Source organism: Pieris napi, chromosome 6 (genome assembly GCF_905475465.1).
Source record: "Pieris napi chromosome 6, ilPieNapi1.2, whole genome shotgun sequence".
Taxonomy (NCBI): Eukaryota; Metazoa; Arthropoda; class Insecta; order Lepidoptera; family Pieridae; genus Pieris; species Pieris napi.
Genome location: NC_062239.1, coordinates 11,715,110 through 11,731,732, shown reverse-complemented (window position 1 = coordinate 11,731,732; position 16,623 = coordinate 11,715,110). Strand labels below are relative to the sequence as shown.

The window sequence follows — 16,623 nt, the reverse complement described above, 5'->3', positions numbered from 1 at the left end:
ACCGTGACACAAAGTTGTCAGTGTGATTATAGCGTGCGCGAGCGAGATGGGAATAAGACAATCTACAAGTAAAAAGAAATAGAATATGCGTGAAGTTCGAAGATCGCAAATTTTGAATGACCATAATGATTAATGACATTTGTCATAAACCTTTTAAACAAATAAAGGAGTTTTAATTATTTTTTCAAAGAAATTAGCAATGTTTTTATCACAAAGACCTATTGTTAGTTAGTTAAAAGGTTATGAAACATACCACGTTATTAAATTGAATTAATAATATAATAAAATAATAATAATAATTGTTATTAATATTAATTAATAATTGAATAATATACTAAATATTACTAAATTGTTTACGTAAAATATTAATTATTAATTAATTATATTTAAAAAAATAAAGGAAGCCAAAGAAGTATAACTTCTTACGCGCGTACATAAGTACACGCAACGCCCACCGACGAAAAGGTATATAACAATTTTTTCTTATAATTATCTAAGCTTCGCAACCCAATAGGTCTCTATGAGTAAATCCCCATTTAGCATCCTAGGCTCCCCTACTAATAAGCATACGCTTGTTCCTACGTTAAGGCGTGAGGAAAGCGCAAGAGCACAGGCACAAAAGGCTGGTCACCAACTTGTAAAATAAAACATGATTGAGGAAACGGAAGCGCTTTGGGGCCAAGAATAATAATAAAAATAAAGGGCAATAAACGTCCTTCAGAAATAATAAATATTTAAAGAAAGGCCTGTGACAAAAACTGCTTTCATTTAATTAGCCATAAATAGTAGAAATAAAACTAAAAATTACATAAATAACGGAGTATAGCTTAGAAGAAAATGGAGATCTGTGAAAAGAAGAAAGTGAATCAGATGTCAAAAAAAACAATGTCTGTGATGTTTTTCGTATTTTTGCAATTTTTCATCAATATTTATGCCAACCATGCAAAAAGTATGGTACCTATTTTATCATTGGAACAAAATAACGCTGAGAATGTAACGACTCAGCTGACAGAAGATTTAAAGGTAATGAGAAAAAATATAATAAGTTAAAGATTATTATAATGATAATAAAAGTCTTTAAGGCTTTAGCCACTAAGGTGACCAACTATTATTTGTTCAAAATGAGTACGCTTTGCAAAAATTTCATAGATAAAAAAAGAAGAAAAAACGATAAAAACTTTATTTTGATGTATAAAATAATCTAAAAAAATGTTTTAGAAATACAAATAAGTATAAAATTATACAAATAATTACTTTCAGAGTACAGGATTTGAAAGAGTACGGTTTGCGAAAATGATTACAAAACTTAGTAAATGAGTATAGTTGGTCACCTTATGTTTACATAATTTTAACAAAAATTTGTCCGGACAAGAAGCCAGGTTGTCTTCCGACATGAATATGTAATATGTGTAAGTGAAGAGGGAATCCCTCTTCACTTTCACGACCTGATCTTCTCCATCCATTTGGCTCGTTTCCCCATCTCTTTATTTGACGGCCTCTTTTATATAATAATTTATCTGCAAGAATATGGTACAAAAGTTTTATGGTGGTACAATCTAAATCCCATATTCTGCCACAATGGCGTTGACTTAATAGGAATTTTACATAGAACTTACATTATAAGTCATATCATTATAGTCAATTCTTATATTTGTCCTTCTCTCATCTCTGGGATACCATTCTACAACGTCTTTTGTCCATTTTTCTTTTTTTCCATCTCATGATATTCCCAGTCCACGTCCAAAAGGTTATTAAAGTAATTTCAAATAAAAAGTTATTAATTCCAGTAGGTAAGTAAAAATCCTTAGCAATTATTAATAATGTGATGGCACACATCGCTTCCATAAATTTCTACTTTACGTTACAATAACGTCAATTAGTATAGTCATTTATAATATTTACAGTTTCTTCCCTTCATAATGTTAATAAACCAAGCAGAAGATACGAGCGAGTTTTGGCGGGAAACGGAAATGCTGTCTCTGGTCAGGAACAACGAAATGGGCATAGACTATGAAAAGTGCGAACAGAGCAGCCCCGAGAAATCCATAGTGCATTTCCCGAGTCGGCGTGTTGTAAGACCCATCTGTAGAAGTACCTATGGTATATTGATTTTTTAGCTGCTGCTATAAGTTACTCAATGTAACGTATAAGTCAGTACAAATAGTACACATAGTAGTCTTAACCCTATGCAAAAAAGAGGAGTACTGTAAATTGGCATAGAATGTGTTACCATAAAATCAAAAATCATTTATTCATATAGGTAACATAATGTACACTTATAAACGCCAAAAAAGAAATATACATTAAATACTTATAATTGTACATTTACTGCCAGTTCTCAAATCAAGGGCGTAGAACTGGTAGTAAACTCGCCGCCACTCTTTTTAATCGCCATTTTTTTTACACATCGTTTGTAAGGAGCTGCAACCATTACACCATGTTCCACATGACGTCTCAAGTCAACAAAGATTTGTCCTCTATCAGCAGGAGACATGGTGAAAAAGGAGCACGCTCTTACATTCTCGTGGGAACAACACGCAAATACATAGTCGAAATAACTTACATCACCGCATACACGAATCCAAGTCCGACCAGTCACCACAAGTAGCACCCGTTTTCGAGTATGACGCATGGCCATCCATCGGCTCCCTCTCCATATTTTAGAGAGAGAGAGACAACCCGACGCATGGACGCCAGTTTTGACATAAAGTTTTTATATTATTTAGTATACATATACAAAAATTAATTCTTTTTCTTTTATTTTTAGATTTTCAACTATGCCCTCAGTGTCCACGCTACAGTAACTACACGGAATGTGAGCTTTTTAGAGATTCATGCAGGTAAGCGCTTCTGAACTCTAGAATCTAAAAGTTCCAAAGACAATTGATTGACTTTGTCTAAAACCGATTAAATCTAAACCAAGCCCAAAAAGGGCCACTTTACTCTTACTGAAGCAGTCACTCATTCTTTTAAAGTACTCTCTCGTCTTCTGTCAAACTGTGTTTACGCTGTAGTGAAAAGACACAGTATGTCAGTTAAAACAGTGTAAAACAGAAAAGATAATTTGCGTTACAGACACTACCACTCAGCGTCTTTGTATGATGTAATATTTTGTATGAACATGGCGCGTTACATGGGGGGGGGGGGGGCAATAATCTCCCAAAATTGCGTGACGTAATACTTGAACGCATCCTACTAGGCATTTGAAAAGAATTGCTTTATTAAAAGTAATAAACAATTGTTAAGATTATTTTTTTCTTCATTCATTTAGATAATATTAAACTGTTTCTGTCTTTGGACGTTTTATTTTATACAGAGAACGTCGGGTCCAACCAGCAGAACATCGAAGTTACTGTGATAAGATTTATGGAAAATGGCGGGCCATGTTTATACCTGCCGATTATTCACAATGTCGTTGCTGTGATGAGTGTGTGTTATATCGAGGTAATTTAATAATTAAAATATTTACTTTTAAATATAACCTGAAAGATAGAACCTAAGAATAATATAAAGTAATTTTATAACAATGTATAAAAATATATAGCTCGTTCAATGGGGGTTCGAACACTTATTATTGGAAGAAGAATTAAAAAGCATTGTATGTAAAGATTGAACAGCTTTCTGCTGCTGGAACTGATGGAGGATTATAGTTGGAAACTTATGAAAGATCAAAGATCGATATTTTCTTATTTACTTATTAATGTACACCACATAATTTATACATTTTCTAGAGTACAAGTTACCATTTATTTCTAAAATATATGACAATTACGGTACATTTTTCCTACAAAAAAGTTCACAAAAGAGAGTGCGACTTAACATGAATTACAATCTCGCCTATACAATAATTATGGCTAATGAGTAACATCGCGTTGTCCATTTGCTCCAGTTCAAACAATTTGTATGACAAAACTTGGCGATAAAAAGAGTGGCGGAGAGTTTCTTGCCAGTTCTTCTTGCTCGCTCTACGCCCTAGACTTGCAAACTGGTAGTATGTGTAAATTTATAATCAGTTTAACATCTTTTCTGTTGAACTTCATAAGTGTACTTGGTTACCTATATGAATAAAGTTATTTTGAATTTGAGTTTGAAAGCAAATATAGAGGTGAAAAATGTTCTTAAATATAAAAGAAATATATACAAATGTTTTTTTTAGAATTAGACCAATCGTGCGTTGAAGACGAATATAATTTTGATGCGGACGAATTCCTACCGGTGACGACTCTAGGTGAGTTGTATTCAGCAAACAGTGATTAGAGAAATAGAAAGTTGGACTAGAAATAAGAGTCTATAGAAGTGTGTTAGAGTATGTTTTCTTCTTGTGAGAGTAGCAGTTACAAGCTCGGACAGTGACGGCATGTGGGAAATCTTCCAGAGATTCTGTGAAGCTATCATGCACCATAAGGAAGAGGCGGAGAGGGCCAGGGAGGATGACCCTGCAGCCCACCCGCGTCGTCGTAGGAGACCACAGCGTCGCCGTTGCACCGTGCAATCCTGTGTGTAATACTGGGCACGCAGTGGCTCCAGCGGAGGAACAGGGGCTCATGCGTCCAAAAGAAGGGATGCGGTAGCATCCCTGCAAGGATTGTACCCGGCCTCCCCCAGCTTTATAAAACAAGGTGAATTGGCCGATGTCAAAGGCCCTTGCTGTGCCAAGGTCCATTCCACATCAACGGCTGATCGCGTGGCTGGATGCGGACAAGGCTACGCTGTTACCGTGTCCTGCCCCGGGCGATTGCTGGTGGCGCCGTGGGGTTTTAGTGGATGTGCACAAAAGCGAGTCCCACATAACCCTTCCCCACCAGGTCAACCGTGCCGCGGGAGGGTATGCGTAACGCATATCCCCACGAAAAAAAAAAAAAATTCTTCTGGCCTCCATACTATATTAAAGATGTAGAAAATATACAAATAAAAACGTTTGTGTACTTATGTACAGTGTACACGCGTAAGAAGTAATACTTCTTTGGCGTGATAAGATAAAAATCTTTTCAAAAATGTTACTCTACGTTTGTAGAAAAAACGACACTAACAATAGAAAAAAAGGTACAATACATTAAAGGTTTTATTATAACGCATTATCTTGCTATATAAAGTTTATTTAAATATCCCAAAAAAAAAAGTTGATAACTAAGGGTGTCGGTTTTTTGTGACGGTGTGTGGTGTCGATTTTTTGTGACGGTGTGCGGTTGTTGGTATTTGTGAACGTGTGCGCGCGCATCGTAAAAATTTACTCTCATCATTTTCCCCTAACGCGCCTAAAGAAGTATAACTTTAAGAAGTTTGTGCAATTCCTTAGTTTTAAACAGTATCAATATTTCAATAGTTACGCAGATTCTTACAAATATTGCATTGGAATGTCGGCAGTGTCAGCAAGATTTATTATTTTTGCATGCTATTCTTAATAGATTTACTGTCATTAATATCTTTAAGAACCTCCCGTATGCGACAAGATATTCACAATTGTTCCATGTGCCACGTACACGAACATGCATCGGGTTGTACAATTATAATACAATTTATGAAGATGATATTTTCCACTTCACATATTTTAAGAAACGGGAAGTCTTTTACTTTATTTAGAAGTAGTACTATTTAACTTTTTTTATATTAAGTTGTTTGTTTAATGTTTAATTTCAGTTTTCTTTTTGAAGTAAAACTTCTTTATCGGGGTTGGAAAAAAATTTTGTGTAACATTTTTTCGTTACGCGTCACATTTTTCGGTTACGCGTCACATGTTTCGGTTACGCGTCACATTTGACCGTTACGCGCGTCTTTTTCTTGTCCCTACCAGGGTTGATTCAAAGAGATTCTAAACCATTAATAACAAAAAGGTATAATAACGATAACAATGATACTAAAAATTCTATTACAATTTATGAAATTCTGTAATAATCTTAGTGGTAATAAGGTAAAATGAAATAATTGTATTATTTGTATTCAAGTCTGTGATATTAAAAGCCTTTTATTAAACTTTATCTAATGTAACTTTATTTAACCAATTTCTGTAAAGTTGCATATAGATAATTTTTCGAAAAATAAGGTCATAAAGAAGTTTCACTTCTAACGTGTGTACACTAGTACACGCACATTTTTTTAAAATCTATAAATGTACTTAATAAATGTACTTAATAAATGTTTTCCGTTTAATATATTTTGTTTTCGTAATATTGTATATTGTCTCATTGCTTTCTTTTATTTTTAAATGTATATGTGTAGCTGTAAGATTATTTATAAATAAATAGTATTATTCTATCTTTATCTAGTCTATATTTGTTTACAGATTTTCGCGCTGGATGTAATCCGTACTGGGGCCACCCTGAACAAGAGTACAGGGCTCTGAGATGTGATAAAATATTGCGTAGATGTAAGTTATTTCAGTTAAGAAAGTCTTTTGTCAAATCTATATTTATAAAAATGAATTGCTGTTCGTTAGTCTCGCTAAAACTCGAGAACGGCTGGACCGATTTGGCTAATTATGATCTTGAAGTATTTGTGAAAGATCAGGGAAGGTTTAAACGGTGGGAAACGTAAATAACAATTAAAGAAAAATACTTAAAACGACAATTGAATTTTAATAATAAAATCTCTCTATAATATATAATAACCTAATAAAAACTGTTCTTAGCTGGAAATTTTGACGTCTTTTCAGAAATAAAAAATTGTCACTTGGTTGTCATGTATTTGTAGATTCTTTTAGATATATGTTTCATAGTATTAGTATGTAGTCTGCGGTATGAGGTCCGATCTCTTTGGTCTGTTTTAAACGTTTTGACACAAACATATGTTGGTGATACAAAGTTCACGGGGTCATCTAGTATATAATATATAATAATGTTACTCACTCACACTGACTCCGTGTCTTGGTCTCCGAAATGAGAACTTCCAGCGCTTTCTGTATTTCTGTTCTACTTTCCGCCAATTGAATCGATCCAGTGGAATCTGACGTTATTTCTTATATTGTTTTATCTATATGCGGCCGGCGTATTGTGAATTTTTGGGGCTCTGGGCTATTACGGGAGACTTCCCCGTACGCCACGCCACGCCACCAAACGCACAAGCAGAAAAATACACCGACTGAAAACAAGCGACGGGGATTCCCCGTTCCGTTCGATAGACGCACATCACACGTGTATTGATAGATCTTAGGAATAACCTTACCTTATAATTGGATTTTTTAATTCAAAATAGGCCTATTGTTTTCAGTGGGGACTTGGGGCCCTTTGCCCTGCAGCCCAAAAAGCCCTTAAGTAGATCCGCCCCTTTATGCTAGTACGGGAGGTAGCAACGTTTTCGAGAAAGAATTTCAGGTCAGCTGATTTTGTGATATGTCTTCCTTCTTGCACTTCCGGTTAGAGTCTGGGCAATCTGGCTGGCGGTAGCGGTTGCGTTCATTAATGCGCATCCTATTTGTCCAGGTAATAATCCTGGATTTTAAAAGCATTTTAAGAAGCGTAATTTTTAAATTTTCGATTTTAAATACGTCTACCTGACATACTTTTTTTGTTGCCAGAAATTTTTCACGTTGCTATGTGCCAGACGCGATTTTAAGTTGTATTTTTATAAAAATTTCAAAGCATTTTAGAATGTCTGTAATTTTAATATTATGTTATTTAAATATAAGAAAAACTGAAAATCAATTTGCCAGACATTAATTCGATTGTTAAGTCTTGAATTAAAATGAAAAAGTATTGCAGTATGATGAAGCATTGCATTTTAAGAAGCGTAATTTTTGATTTTTCCTTTTTAAATACGTCTACCTGACATACTTTTTTTATTGCCAGACATTTTTCCCATTGCTAACTATGTGCCAGACGCGATTTTAATTTTTTTTTTCATAAAGATTTCAAAGTATTTTAGAATGTCTGTAATTTTAATATTATGTTATTTAAATCCAAGAAAAACTAAAAATGAATTTGCCAGACATTAATTCGATTGTTAAGCCTTGTTCCTTTTTATGCTCGTACTACAAGCATTATACTGCAAAACTTTTCATGACTTTTACATTTTAATTCAAGGCTAAAATTTTTTGAAAAAAAAAACTTAAAATCGCGTCTGGCACATAGTTAGCAACGTGAAAAATGTCTGGCAACGAAAAAAGTATGTCAGGTAGACGTATTTAAAAACGAAAAATTAAAAATTACGCTTCTTAAAATGCTTTTAAAATCCAGGATTTTTAGCTGGACAGATAGGATGCGCACTAATGAACGCAACCACTACCGCCAGCCAGATTGCCCAGACTCTAACCGGAAGTGCAAGAAGGAAGACATATCACAAAATCAGCTGACCTAAAATTATTTTTTTTCAAACGTTGCTACCTCCCGTACTAGCATTTTTATTTGCTTCAATTCGGTTTTATAAAACGTGAACTACGTATTATAACTATGGTAACAAGTCATATATAGTCTGTCTTATAATAATTTCTTAATATGATTTCAGGTGTTCCAGTCAACGTACCATTTCTGCCAAATGAAACTCTAAACTTGTAAGAACTTTTGTTTTGCTACCTATCCTAATGTATTCATTTAAATATTTTAAAATGGCACACTAACGGAACACGTAACACTTAAGGCCGATTTACATTATCTTAGTGTTTAGGAGAGTGCTTTAGGATAGTACTTTAGTTGAAACATGTAAACGCTACGCTAAAGAACTTGCCTTTCAAGTTGTACTAAAGCACTCTCCTAAACACTAAGATAATGTAAATCGGCCTTTACAGAACACACGACTGATAAAATACGCAGTACATGCACAATATATTAAGGGAAACATTACAATTATAAAATAGATTAAGAAATGCAAACATTAAATCTTATAGGTGATTTTAGCATCTATCTAAATTAATAAATTAGTCTGTCTTCCGAGCCTGCCTTTTATTGACGTAACATTTGGCGACGAGGTTTATTTAACGATTTAAAAGTGCATAATGTCGATTGTAAAAATTGAACCATTTAATTTGAGTTCCAAGCAATGGCCAGCGTATATTCGGCGCCTAAAACAATACTTAATTAACGAAGAATTAAGAGACACTATAACCGACGTTGGTTCTCAGTGCCCGAATGTAAAATAGGTTTTTTTTTTATAGAACGGGGGGCAAACGGGCAGGAGGCTCACCTGATGTTAAATGATACCGCCGCCCATGGACACTCTCAATGCCAGAGGGCTCGCGAGTGCGTTGCCGGCCTTTTAAGAATTGGTACGCTCTTTTCTTGAAGGACCCTAAGTCGAATTGGTTCGCAAATACTTCAGTGGGCAGCTGGTTCCACATAGTGGTGTAATGTAATTATTACTATTAATAATAGGCGTAATAATTAATTGTAATTATTAAACTGTGTAATTTATTGTAGCCGAAGGAACTTCCGCTACGACCCACCCAGCGGAGGCAGTGATTGCCCAATATCGTGTCGTGGTTTTGACTGCCAGGGCGGTTTGGTTAAAGAAACAGATTGTAAACCTGGCGCCTTCCTACCAGACAAGGACCAGTGCAATTGTTGTGGTCGTTGCAGCACGTACCAACGTTAGTAACTTTTAACAATGTGTATTTAACAATTAAGCTGATATGAAGTATATAGTTATTAAAAAAAATAAGCTGCATATGAATTTTGGAAATGCTAAACTGATTTAGATAGTAAATGGAATTGTGTAGTTTACTAATTGTAATGTTTTGAATTGACGTTCACAGATGTAAATATCAATATGGTGGTGGGATTTTGTTCATATTTTTTAACGTCAGAGCTCTGCCTATAAAGGGTAGAAATGCGTCTGTCCCATGCCCTGTTTGGGTCTCGTAATCATTACATAGAAAAATCTGCATGTGTATAAAATCATAATATTTTCAGAACTTAATGAGAAATGTGCTGAATTCAAGAAAACTGTTCATATAGTCAATGGTTCAAAGGAAACTGAGGTGATTTTCTTTTTTTTTATATAACAGACAGGAGGCTTACCTGATGTTAAGTGTTACCGCCCATAGACACTTACATTGCGAGAGAGCTCGCAAGTACGTTGCCGGCCTTTTAAAAATTGTTACGCACTTTTCTTGAAGCACGCTAAGTCGGTGGTCTTTCCTTTAGTATGATTATTCTTACGTTATTTACATGTATTTAATTTAATAAAAGGTAGAAGAAGAGTTCTTAGAACCAGGTTGTGATGATGGACTGGTCTGCAGACAGGGGCTCTGTCAGGATATTCATACTGTTCAAACACATCCTGGACGTAGAAAGAGAGATGAGGGGCTGAATGAAGCTAATGGTGAGTACTTATTATGGAATAACGAAACGTTATTGTATTATATTATGGTAAATATTAGGAGGAGTTAACAAGATATTCTTCTTCATTCTTCTACTTATATTCACTCTTACCACTATTTTCATTTATTTCGTGTTCCTACAGCTAATATACATTATACATTTAAAAAAAGTGCGTGCGTACAAAGTACCTATAGTCTAGTCTACAAGTTGAAAATGGTACAAAATAGAGATACTGCTCTTAAAATTTTGTGCGATAGCTCATTGGATCCGGAATGACGTTTAGAAAAATGTGCCAAAAGCGTGTATTAACACATAAAAAATTGCAAAAGTTATAAACAATTAAAGATGAAAAAAATGGCATTTAGTTTTTTGCCAATATTTAATAAACTATTAATATTTAAGAAATTTCAAAAAAAGATTATGAAAGAAGAGGATATTTCCAATAAAAAACTCTCAACTCCCGGAACTCTATCTCCATTATTTATAATTTTAATTTAACGCTGAAAATAGGTCTAATTTTTAAGTCTTGTTCATATTTATACAAATCTAAAACTTTAGATTTCCGAGACTTAAAAGGAAGATATGTTAGGAATTTAATGAATTTGATTGTCATTAAAATATTAAATGTGTCGAAAAACAATACAAATCATAAATTTAATTTTTTAAATTTATTTCTTCGATAATAAAAACACGTGGCATTTTAATTTACTCTTCGTCATTTGAGATTTCAATAAATTATTCTTATGATATTTATGGTTGAGTTGGAACCCGTTGGCCGGCGGGACCTCTTGTGCTATTTATCTTAGTGGCATTTTCGCCGAACTTTCGTTACAGCTCGGACCTGTACGTCATGCTCAACTCGATTTTTATGTATTTAGAACCTTGCAAGCGAGAAATAAAAGAATTTAAGAAGAAATATGGAAGAGATGGTCATCTACACTACAATGCACCACAGTGCACTCCCTTGTGGTTGTATGCCCCTGTTCAGGTATGTACAATAATTAAAAAAAAAAACAATCAAAATTTATGTATTTTTTTAAGTATTGACATGTTGTGTTCATCTGAAACTAGTTTATGTTGAAGAACATACGGTGCATTGGTATTCTGTAACTTCCAATAGAGATGACCCGATGTTTTTGTCTTTTGGTCCTTTACAATTAAATTTTCGTTTATGTCGCAATGGGATCGCGCGGTAAAAAACCTTAGCGTGGACGTCAGGATCTGCTGTTATTGGAAATTACATAGTACCCATGCTGCTTTGCAAGAACAAGATGAGAAACATTGTGTTTTTTTTTCAACACAAATCATAAATTGTTACCCAATTTCGATTCGACTGGAATCGTTCAAATAATCTTTAGATGGATGAAAATGACGTACAGTATTTCCTTCTATAACACGGTAGATTAGTTCCGCGTTAAACGAAACGCGTTTTAGGAGTATTACAGCATAACGCGCTTGTATGACCCCATATGTCGCGTCATGTACAAATGATTCACGTTAAGAAAAAACTATGTTATGTGCGTACAAATCATTATAAATGTCACGGTCCAGAAATATAACGTGTGCAATCCCCGCGTTATTTAGGGGAATACCCGTGTTATAAGGACTGATATCGCGTAATATTAAAATGAGTTTTAAGAGTACCGTGTTATAAGGGGGTTTACTGTACTTCATATTGTATAACATGCGTAACATAGAACTCTAATGAGGTCATCTGACGAAACCCAGTTTCGATGTAGTTATTTTAATATCAGCGCTTTCGCAAACTGTTTTTTAGAATTTCAATGATTTCCAAAAATTGTGTGATATAATACTTGAACGCTCCCAAAGAAAGAACGATTGAAAAAAAAATTGGAGTTGTTTTAAGGTGATTGATTCGCCAAATTTACCGCAAATGAGTGAGCCTAATGCCTCCTCCCCTTGTTCTTTAGAAAAAATAGTATGGCCGTGTCCCTTCACTCAGACTAAAAAGTTCTTTGTGGCAGTGTTCCTTTAATGCAGGCAGGGAGGAAAGCACCAGCTTGGGGGTCACCGGTACCAGTACCAGGCGCCAACTAGTTTCCAATATATAATATTAGTCTAGAGTATAAGATTGTGTTTTTATTATTTTCGTTTCAAAGAAGTAATATGTATAGTGCCGACGTTTCGTATGCTATTGCGCACTGGAAGATGGCACCTTTATAGAAGGCATCAAAGTACCACGCGTGGAGGTGTCTAATATGAACTGTGGTATGAAACACTTTTAATGTATTAACACATTGTGTATCCCCTTTAAAAGTAAGCTTAAACTGACTTTGCCAGACGCAGTTTGCAGGCTACATTTAAAATAAATTCGCAGTTTTGGAGATGCTACTGTGACTTAACTTATAGTTACACACTTATTCACGTTACACTCATTCGTACTAATTTCCTACACCCACACACTCGCTCGTTCACTCAGCTACACCCACACACTCATTCACTCACATACATCAACACACTCCATCAGGCATTCACGCGTCGCGTTGTTTTTTTTTAAATCCTTTTTTTTTGTAAACTATACTATTATAGTATATTATAATAACTATGTAATTATAATAAGTAAATATATGTATATCACTACTACACAATTTAAAGAAATAATATATAATAGTTTGGGGAAAAAGTTTCTTCGCATTTTTTAAGAAAATTCAAAACATTTTTTAATATAGTTTATTTACATTTAACTAAAGTATGTAGGTACCATTTTGTTCGATAACTTTTTGCCATTATTTAGGTAGGGACATGATCCCATTGCTAAAGAAATTTTGGGGCTTCTGGTCAAAATACCGCGATAATTGGTTTTGGCAGTCCTCTCGTGATGATAACCTGACACTTCCTAAAGAATTCTGAAGAGACAGAAACAGGTGGAAATCTGAAGGTGCAAGGTCAGGACTATACGTCGGATGCATTATCACCTCCCAGCCAAGCTCTCTTAGTTTTTGCTGAGTGGCCAAAGATGTGTGAGGTCTAGCGTTATCATGATGAAAAACCACACCCCTTCTGGTGATTAATTCCGGCCGCTTTCTCTCAACTTCTTGCTCTAATCTCATCAGTTGTTAGCAGTAGAGTTCAGAATCGATGGTCCTGCCTGGTGGTAACAGCTCATAATGAATAATGCCCTTCCAATCCCACCACACACACAGCATCACCTTGTTGCGAGTTATCCTGGGTTCCGCCACAGTCTGTGAAGCCTGACCGGCCTTTGACCACGACCTTTTTCGCACGTTCTTGTCGTACGTGATCCATTTTTCATCATCAGTTATCAGCTTCTTCAAAAATGGTTCGGTTTCATTAAGTCGTAATAAAGAATCAAAAATGAGTACACAGTTCATTAGGTTTCTTACAGTGAGCTCGTGAGGTACCCAAGTATTGAGCTTTTTTGTGTACCTAGTTTTTTTCAAATGCGCCAAAACTGTTTTGTGGTCAATTCCCCGTTCTTCAGCTACGTCGTAACTACTGATATGCCGATCTTGCTCCACTTTTTCAAAAATTGCATCCATTTTATCTGTCATAGGGCGACCAGAGCGACTTGGATCTTTGACATCAAAATTTCCGGATTGAAAAAGCTTAAACCAAATTTGTGCTACTCTCACAGATACTGCACTAGGTCCATAAACATCGCAAAAAATGTTCGCGGCTTGTGTTGCATTTTGACCTTTTTTGTAGTAAAATTTTAAAATGTATCGAATTTCTTCATTCGATTCACTCATCTTGACGGTACGAAAAATAAATAAAAAACAGTCATTATCCTAATTTGATTTTGGAATTATCTTCTTTAAAATCTCAACTTTCCTTGATAACAAAACCAGCCAGATACATATAGTATAGCCAAAGAGATTTTATTACAAGTTCATACATACTATAATGCGAAAAGACTTTTTCCCCAACCTAATATGTACTCAGCCTTTAAGAAATTAGTTTAGAGGTTGGTAATCTACAGTTTATCAACTCCATCAGGGATTAAAGCCCAAACCCACATAATAACCATTGGATAAAATGACAGTGTATGGTGATGGTAAACGGTAGTTTTCACCACCACACATGGTGTCCCTGCAAACATTCGTCGCTTTAAAAAAGAGCCGCTTCTTCTTCCGAACATCGGATTAACTTCATTATAAAAAGATGTGTTTTGCTTGCTTAGATTGCGCCCGTGAAAAGTGCAGGACAAATGTAAATTTGGAATGTGATGGGTACGGCAATTATAAGGATGCTGTTTTCACCATGCGTCAATACCAGTCAGGAGATGAAAAGGCTACAGGTGAGTTAACAGTTCTTGGATAGGTAAAGATTTCAGAACTACAGTCGACTCACAAACTCAAGGGGAGTTTAAATTATCGAGATAAATTTTAAATTACCAAGAGTGCAAAATATTACTACCATGTAATACTTTCGTGGGGTAGGTGATAAAATTTTTAAAGGCTTTTCTTATAGCGTGGGAGCGGGAAGCGAGGAAAATTTGAATTGATCACTTATAATAATAATAATAAAGCCCGTTTTATTTCCAATCATGACAAAAAAACAAATTATAATACACAGCTTAGATTATTTTACATTTTTGAACATTTTTGTTGTTGTGCTTGTTCACTTAAGTTACTTAAATTATAGGTTTAAGGAAGAAATTACTAGGAAATTGTTGATGAAACACTGAAATTAAAATGCCAAATAATTTAAATAAATTTTCGAATTTTCCTTAACAATCAAATTACCTATTTTGGGAAACCCTGATTTAGATCATATGTATTGACAACAATTATAATTAACTGTTCTGATTATTATGACATTCTGATAATTGATATGACATTTGCATGCCTATTATATCGGTTCAAAGGTACTTTATTTCTCAAAGAATTACATTTACTTACTGAGAAATTTTAGAGTAGGTTAGTAATGTACGTCGTGTTATGAAACTATACAAAAATAAGCTATATAAAAGAAAATATTAGTTGTTAACATTGTATTGTATAATAATACATATGTATTATATGACTGACTCAAGTAAATAAGAGTTTGATCACAATTCGAGATTTATTATTAAAATAATAATAAATCAAGCTCTATTTTTACTATTGTAGAATGTAGATAATTATTTTTATTGAACTAAAAAAATGTTTCCTAGAAATAATATACGTGGCAAAACAAACGTTTGCCGGGTCATCTAGTAATTATATAAAAATATAATTATGTACGTAGATTTTCTTATAAATTTATAAGAGAACTGCTGTTTTTATCACATGAGAAAGGAGAAGAGAGTGAAGTGAATCGTGTGTGTGAAGTGAATTAATGAAGTCTTAGAATACATTACTACTATATCAGTAGAATGAATGAATATTCTAATATACTGGGCCTGCTAATATAATATGTTTTCAGTGACGAAAATCCCGACCCTGACGTCTCCACGAACTGGTTATGAAGCAGCTCTACCTACTGGATATGTTTGAATTAAATAATATTTTTTTTATTGGATTATGTCACTTCCCACCTTAATGAAACCGATTCCACTTCCTCTGTCTCTTTCCACCACAGTGGAAACACAATTGTCAGAACGAGACCAAATTAATTAAAAGTTTAAGCATAGACACAAAGAGATAAACGTATTCTTAGAGAAATATTTTTGCTTAATCTGTTAATCTGTGTGAAAATTACTTATTAATTTATAAAACTCTCTTGACTTTGCACAGCTGGATATTTAATTTCCAAAATATTTTGTTTAATATATATGGCCCAGTCCAGGATGATAATAATGGAATAGACAACTTTTAAAATCGTTCCAGTAGTTATTATTTGGTTCAAACATGTATCAGCGGTCGAGTATTACGTAAGTACTATAGGGGGGAGGGGGAGGGGTATTTTATGTGCTTATTTGATGATTACGTCAACAGTAATTATTTAGTTTTATGCACATATATACATTGTCTAAACGAAATGCAGTTTCGAGGATTCACACAAAAAATTTATATGTTTACCATCAGACTCGGCCAAGCGTTGCTGTGGCTAAGATTTTTTTATATTACATAGTAGTAAACTATTCAAGGGAATCGGTAGGAGAACACCAGTCATGGGGACCATCATGCTTTTTTAGTGGTTATGCCATGAAATTGTAGCTTATGTGAAACGTTGGTACTTTCAACACAGCGCCATCTGTTAGAATTGTGACTATCAAAGAATAAACAAACATTTTGCAATAAAATAATATTGCGGGTATAAATTGAGATGAAAGCTTTCCTATCTTATAAGTTGGATCAAATTACACACGGTGTGCAAATTTGATTGAAATCGATTCGGTAGTTTAGGAGTCCATAGCGGACAAACAACGTGACACGTAATTTATATATTTTGAGAGATTAGCTTACTTTTT

The 16,623-nt window shown here is 34.4% G+C and overlaps 1 protein-coding gene across 1 annotated transcript; it reads left to right on the top strand.

Moving 5' to 3' along the window:
• Positions 1–845: 845 nt before the first annotated feature.
• LOC125050695 lies at positions 846–15,780 on the top strand. The gene is made up of 14 exons (XM_047650698.1): positions 846–1,023; positions 1,905–2,100; positions 2,768–2,840; positions 3,317–3,444; positions 4,157–4,228; positions 6,281–6,364; positions 8,437–8,482; positions 9,345–9,514; positions 9,837–9,904; positions 10,116–10,248; positions 11,126–11,235; positions 12,383–12,476; positions 14,410–14,526; positions 15,636–15,780. The coding sequence occupies exons 1-14, from the start codon at positions 871–873 to the stop codon at positions 15,704–15,706; spliced, it is 1,515 nt and encodes a 504-aa protein (XP_047506654.1). The 5' UTR covers positions 846–870; the 3' UTR covers positions 15,707–15,780.
• Positions 15,781–16,623: the final 843 nt, after the last annotated feature.

Bases quoted from the DNA above. Each gene is read 5' to 3' on its own strand.
- LOC125050695 (XM_047650698.1), top strand. From the start codon at position 871: ATGTCAAAAAAAACAATGTCTGTGATGTTTTTCGTATTTTTGCAATTT. The intron at 2,841-3,316 runs GTAAGCGCTTCT...TATTTTATACAG, and splicing joins CTTTTTAGAGATTCATGCAG to AGAACGTCGGGTCCAACCAG. The intron at 11,236-12,382 runs GTATGTACAATA...TAATATGTATAG, and splicing joins GGTTGTATGCCCCTGTTCAG to TGCCGACGTTTCGTATGCTA.